Genomic DNA, 7023 nt, shown 5'->3' with positions numbered 1-7023 from the left:
GGAAATAAAACTCCAAATACTTTTAGTAGATCTCATTTTGCAACCTACTTAGATAGTGTTGTGATTGAATTTTTATTAATCAATATAACTATTGCAAATTCCAATTTTATGGGGAGGGCTTGGTGACAATATTATGCTTTCAGGTCATTTTCATGCAACTTTATAGGTGCCAGAAGACTGTGGGTTGAGATCTATTTGAGGACTAGAATACAATAATCTAGGTAGATACTCCAGCACTACTGTAAGTTTGCTATACTGTCAGAGATGCTATTTTTCAGGTGAGATGTTAAATTAATGCTCTGTCTGCCCTCTCAGGTTGATGTCATAATTTCCAGGCACTTTTTCAGTGATGGGGTATTTTCCCATTGACCTGACTAGTATTTATCCTTCAATCAACATCACAAAAGAAGCAAAACAGTTTTTTGTTTGTAGAACTTGGCTGTATAAAAAAAAGACAGCTGTACTTCCTACAACAGTGACTGCACTTTATTGTTTATGAAATGCTTTATGATGCTCTGTTGATGTAAAAGACATATTGAATTACTATGGTATTTATACAATTTGCTTTGTAAATCTGATTACACTTAAGACATTAAGTATAAATCATCCAAACAAAAACAGGCATCAATCTGCTTTTATTTTTAGTCCACTTGGTGCAAGTGCAATTCAACTAGGTAGTACAGCCAGTTGTCAAACAAAAATTCCAAAATGTTGACTGAATTAAACATATAGATGCTACTTGAATCAATCTCAAAAAAGCTCTCTTTTACATATATTTAACATTTATAGTGCTAGCTACTTAAGTATTTTAGTCCTGAATGATGTTTATAGTCAACAAACAACAGGACTTGTACCAGCTAGATGCAGAGATCATGGAAATGAGCAAATAACAAGAAGTTGGTGTGCTTCTTACTTTGTAATCATGACTGTAGGTTAATTGAAAGTTGTTGCTTTCAGGTGCCAATCAATTTGATCTTCAAGTGAGGATGGAGTTCAAACCTAGTGGCACTGAAAAGCTTTTCCAAATTTAGATACCTACACACAATTCATTCTGCACCAGTTAACAACGCAAAGAAAATTCAGTAATATGCATGGTTTTACTTTTAGATTTATTTTTTGCTTTTTAACACTTTTTTCCCTGGTAATGGACCTATCTTAAACTTCCAGCATGGGTTTCTGATGGCAAAGTTATTCCAATAGTTTTGCAAAATGAAATAAAACATAATAAATGCTCCCAGACTAATGGCAGTTATCATGCTGACCAAGTAATGGAATGGATATGCCATTGGTGGATCAGCAACATAGATCTGTGAAAAGCAAACATAGTATCATGTTAAATAATTACCAATATTTATGCAGTTTGCATAATTAAATTTGAAATAACATCTACTTAAACTGAAAATATAAACTATCTAACCAGATAATGGAAACATTCTACTTTATTATTTTATTCTGCAAGGTATTAATGTTGTTCTATAAATTCTCTCAATCTTCCTTAATATTAACTATTCCCTCAGAATAGAGTTTCACTTTAGTTTATTCATTCGTTGTTTTGATGTTTCAGATTCATTTATCTCATTCATCACCACACATTTAATGTCATATTCACTTTTTCAATCTCCTTGGTAAACACCAAAGTGAAATAATTATTTAATATTTCTGTGATTTTGCCATTGTTACTTTTGTGTTTATCCTTTAATTGTTCAATATCCATTGTGGTCTTCCTTTATTTATCGATATAAGTACAAAGGATTTTATTATTTTGCTTTATGTTTCATCATAATTTAATTTCATAGTTGCTCTTTGCTTTCCCAATTACTACTTTTGCCTTCTCTCCTAAGATCCTGAAGAAGGGCTTATGCCCGAAACGTCGATTCTCCTGTTCCTTGGATGCTGCCTGACCTGCTGCGCTTTTCCAGCAACACATTTTCAGCTAAGATCCACTATTGTCTATGTCCTTAACATATGCTTCTTTCTTAATCCTCATCTTGAAGCCTATTGTATTATGGTAATTATTGACTAGAGATGCCCCTACTTTACTCTGTTTTATCTGCTTTAGCTCCATACTTTCTACATTTTCCTTATAGAACTTAGAGGAAGTAAATGCGTTTGAACAGAATTATTCTGTGAGAAAATTGTACATGAAATACTTCAGTTGCAACTACGCAGAGTTATAATAACTTCTTGAAGGCAGGTACTACTGCATGACCCACAAGGCTCTTTTCTCTATTTATATTCCTGAAGAACACTGTGCAGGCTTCATAAGTAGTATGCTACCTGTTTTCTGGGAAACAAATTTTACGCTGCATCCCAAATATTCCAACCACATTTTAGTCTCCTATAAATATGTCCCAGAAAACGTAAATAAATTAACTAAAGCAAGTACTGCTAATTCATCTGACTGGAGGCATTTTGAAATTTAAGTGGATTTTAAGTTGCACCTATCTATTTTATGGAGAAAGTGAGGATTGCAGATGCTGGAGATTAGAGTCAAAAAGTGTGGCGCTGGAAAAGCGCAGCTGGTCAGGCAGCATCCGAGGAGTAGGAGAGTTGAGGTTTAGGGAATAAGCCTTTCATCAGGAATGTAGGGGGGTGAAGTGAGCTGAGAGATAAATAGGAGGGAGGGGTGGGGCTGGGGCGAAGGTAGCTTGGAAGGCGATAGGTAGATGCAGTTGGGGGTGATGGTGATAGGTCACAGTGGAGGATGGAGCGATAGGTGGGAAGGAAGATGAACAGGTGGGACAGTTAAAAAGGGCAGTGCCGAGTTGGAGGATTGGATCTGGGATGAGGTGGAGGGAGGGGAGATGAGTAAACTGGTGAAATTGATGTTGATGTTGTGTGATTGGAGGGTGCCAAGGTGGAAGATGCGGCATTCTTCCTTTAGGCTACGATTTGGTGGTGGAGGAGGCCCAGGACTTACATATCCTTGGCAGAGTGGGAGGGGAGTTGAAATGGTTGGCCACAGGGCAATGGATTGTTTGGTGCATGTCCCAGAGATGTTCTCTAAACCATTCCGCAAATGACATCTTGTCTCCCGAATGTAGAAGATACCACATTGAGAGCAACAGACACAGTGGATGAAGTGTTTGGATGAGCAGGAAAATCTCTGCTGGATGTGGAAGGTTCCTTGGGGCTGAGGACAGAGGTGAGGGGGGAGGTGTGGGCACAGGTTTTGCACCTCTTGCAGTGGCAAGGGAAGGTGCTGGAAGTGAAGGGTGGGTTGGTGGGGGGCGTGGACCTAACGAGAGAGTCGCGGAGAGAATGGTCTCTGCAGAATGCTGACAGGGGTTGGGAAGGAAGTAAATCTCTGGTGGTGGGGTCTGACTGTAGGTGGCGGTAATGGCAGAGGATGATGCGTTGTATCCGGAGATTGGTGGGGTGGAAGGTGAGGGCCAGGGAGGTTCTATCCATTTTGCAGTTGGAGAGGTGGGGTTCAAGTGCAGAGGTGTGGGAAGTGGAGGAGATGCACTGGAGGACATTGTTGACCACATGGAAGGGGAAATTACAGTCCTTGAAGTAGGAGGCCACATGGGCTGTTCTGGAGTGGAATTGCTCCTTCTGGGAAAAGATACAGCAGAGGCAGAGGATTTGGGAGTAAGGGATAGCATTTTTACAGGCGTGGGGGGTGGGAGGAGGTGAGTAAGGTAGCTGTGGGAGTTGGTGGGTTTGAAGTAGCTGTCCGTGTTGAGTCGATTGCTGGAAATAGAGATGGAGAGGTCCAGGAAAGGGAGGGAGGTGTCTGAGATGGTCCAGGTGAAGTTGAAGTCAGGGGTGGAAGATGTTCGTGAAGTTGATGAACTGTTCAACTTCGTGGGAGCATGGGATGGCGCTGATACAGTCATCAATGTGGTGGAGGAAAAGGTGGGGAATAGTGCCAGTGTAACTATGGAAGATAGACTGTTCCATATATCTGACGAAGAGGCAGGCATTGCTGGGGCCCATGCAGCTGCCTATAGCTACCCCTTTGGTCTGAAGGAAGTGGGAGGATTCGAAGGAGAAGTTGTTGAGGGTGAGGACCAGTTCAACCAATCACCTCCATCCAAGGCCTCAAAGGATGGTTCCACATCCAACAGAAATTGTCTTGCACATCCAATCACCTCATCTAATGTGTCCGTTGCTCTCGATGTGGTCTTCTCTACATCCTTTCTGCCAACTTGCAGAATATTTCAAAGAATATCTCTGGCAAACATGCACCAAACAGCCCCTCTGCCCTGTGGCTGACCACTTCAACACCCCCTCCCACTCTGCCAAGGACATTCATGTCCTGAGACTCCTGCACTGCAAACTCCTAGCCACCAGACACTAGTGGAGGAAGAATGCCTCATCTTCCACCCTGGAACCCTCCAAGCATATGGCATCAACATCGACGTCACCAGTTTCCTCATCTCCCCTCCCCCCACCTCATCCCAGATCCAACCCTCCAACTTGGCACCACCCTCTTGGACTGTCCCAACTGTCTATCTTCCTTCTCACTTATCTGCTCCACCCTCCTCAGCTCTGACCTATCACCATCACCCTGAACTGCATATAACTATCGCCTTCCAAGCTACCTTCACCACAGCCCACTAATCCCCATTTATCTCTCAGCCCACTTCACCCCCTCCACATTCCTAATGAAGGGCTTATGCCTGAAACGTCGAGTTTCCTGCTCCTCGGATGCTGCCTGACCACTGTGCTTTTCCAGTGCCACACTTTTCGACCCCACTATCTATTCTGTGTCAAATTTAATGCATATGTGCATTTATGAACTTGGTATAAATGCTTATCACTATTTTAAGTGGTGCTCTGAAATACTTTCAATGTGAAAGCTGACAAATAATAGGTGGTTACATTTTTTCTCTTTTTGTTTCTTTATTTCTTCACTTTTCATGAGGATGACTGCTATTCAGTTACTCATGCCTCATCAAGATTTTGTTAGGTTTCTTTACCCATTACCACCCATTTTGGCTTTTGTACCATGAAATATCATATTATTTGATCTCTCTGCCATCCAACATGTCAGGTAGCTTCACTTTTTTTATTGTTCCCTCCTCACCCACTGCCATCCCCACCTCTTCCACTTGTTCAAAACTCTATTGTATTTCTATCATTCTGCAGGTCTGATGAAAGGTCCTGACCTCAAAGGTTAACTTTCTTTCTCTTCTTAGATTTTGTCTGACTGGCTGTGGCATTTTCCATTTTATTTATTACTTATGACAAACAATAATTGTTATTTGAAACTAAGAAATTTTCACTATAAGTGCAGAATCTAGCACAAGATTCTGACAAGCTGAACATAGAAACCAACTTTCATGCCACTTTCTCAGTGACTGAGTCTCCTAATAAAGTGGTTACATAAAATTCTTAAAGTTCGGAATACATATTTCACAAGAAAAGCATTGATTTGTCATTGGGGTGCAGGTGCACAGCAGTGATAGGAATGATGTCAACCAGGTGGATTTCAGAGAATATGAGCTCTCTGGTTGGTCCTGTTAACCTGATACAATCAGTGAGTCCTGTCTAACGAATCTAAACAGGCGTGTCAGAAGTTCTGCTCACTCTAGCAACCGTCTCTCTGCTAGCTGGGTCAATGCCATGTACTATGCCCATGTAAATAGTGATTTGGTGATGGGATACAGGCCTTCGATGAGTTATTTCACATAGTACTTTGAAAGTGGAGACACAGGTAGGAGGAAGGCATTTGGCAAACTATTTGAGTATAGGAGTTTGGAGATTTGGATATCATGTTGCGACTGTGCAGGACATTGGTGAGGCCACATTTGGAATACTGTGTATAATTCTGGATACCCTGCTATAGGAAGGATATTGTTAATCCTGAGAGGGTACAGAAAAGATTTACAAGAATTTTACCTGGACTGGAGAGCTTGAGATATAGGGAGAGGCTGAATAGGTTGGGGCTTTTTTTCCTGGAATGTCTGAGCCTGAGGCATGATGTCATAGAAGTTTAGAAAATCATGAGGGGCATAAATGGTGTATATAACCAATGTCTTTTTCATAAGGTAGGCAAGTCCAAAACTAAAGGATATAGGTTTAAAGTGAAACTTTTTCACAAAGAGCATGATGCATGTATGGAATGAGCTGCCAGAGGTAGATGGGGAGGGTAGGTACAATTACAACATTTAAAAGATTTCTGGATGGGTATATGAATAGGAAAGGTGATGGCAAATGCTGATAAATGGGACGAGGTCAGATTGGGATGTCTGGTCAGTGAGGGTAAAATGGGCTAAAGGGTCTGTTTCCATGCTGAATGGCTCGAATGATGCTATGGTGTGTTTTGATGCCTCCATTGTATTTAAAGACTTCAGCCTTTTAAGAAATGGTACTTTTTTGAATATTACAGATTTTTTGTGAAATTAATATGCATAGTGTGAGACCACATGGTAGAAAAATAATTTCCCTCTTGATCAGAACAAACAGCTCATGTTGACGATACCCTCAATCACTTTGTGTGGCACTATTGCCATGCTAATTTGGGTAGATTTTGAACAACACTACCATAACACTGGCATTGGCCCAACAAGGTAGAGAACTGTTGAGAATTTGAGCAAGAAGTTAATTCCCCAGCGTGCACAAGAAACCTTATGGCATTTAAACTCCAGGAACAGATCTATGATGCAGTTGAGTCAGAAGTCCTAACTCCATGATTCCTGTATATATCTCTAGGTAAGACCTGCATGAACTCTTTTGTAAGCAAGTATGTCTCTTTGCACAAGTTGTAACAGACATTTTACTCTGTAATAGGATAGATTCCCAATACTGGAGACCCTGTGCCTATTTCCAATCCAACTGATGTGTGTGACATTTTAAGGAATGGATGGAAGATCTTGCCTTTACAAAGATTTATAGGATTAGCAAGGTTAGATCTCATGGAATACAGGAAGAACTAGCCACTTGAATACAGAACTGGCTCAAAGGTAGAAGACAGAGGGTGGTGGTGGAGGGTTGTTTTTCAGACTGGAGGCCTGTGACCAGTGGAGTGCCACAAGGATCGGTGCTGGGCCCTCTACTTTTTGTCATTTACAT

At 41.1% G+C, this 7023-nt stretch overlaps 1 protein-coding gene across 1 annotated transcript in view; it reads right to left on the bottom strand.

The window, feature by feature from the left end:
• Window positions 1-638: 638 nt before the first annotated feature.
• The window catches only part of LOC122553954 (cation channel sperm-associated protein subunit beta-like), a 76256-nt gene continuing 69871 nt past the window's right edge, over window positions 639-7023 (bottom strand). The window contains exon 7 of the mRNA XM_043698460.1: window positions 639-1307. Coding sequence (XP_043554395.1) covers window positions 1110-1307 — 198 coding nt within the window. The 3' untranslated portion in view covers window positions 639-1109. The remainder of the gene's footprint in view (window positions 1308-7023) is intronic.

Source organism: Chiloscyllium plagiosum, chromosome 10, assembly GCF_004010195.1.
Source record: "Chiloscyllium plagiosum isolate BGI_BamShark_2017 chromosome 10, ASM401019v2, whole genome shotgun sequence".
In the NCBI taxonomy this organism is placed as follows: Eukaryota; Metazoa; Chordata; class Chondrichthyes; order Orectolobiformes; family Hemiscylliidae; genus Chiloscyllium; species Chiloscyllium plagiosum.
The sequence above is the reverse complement of the archived record's forward strand: the minus strand, read 5'-3'. Positions and strand labels throughout refer to the sequence as shown.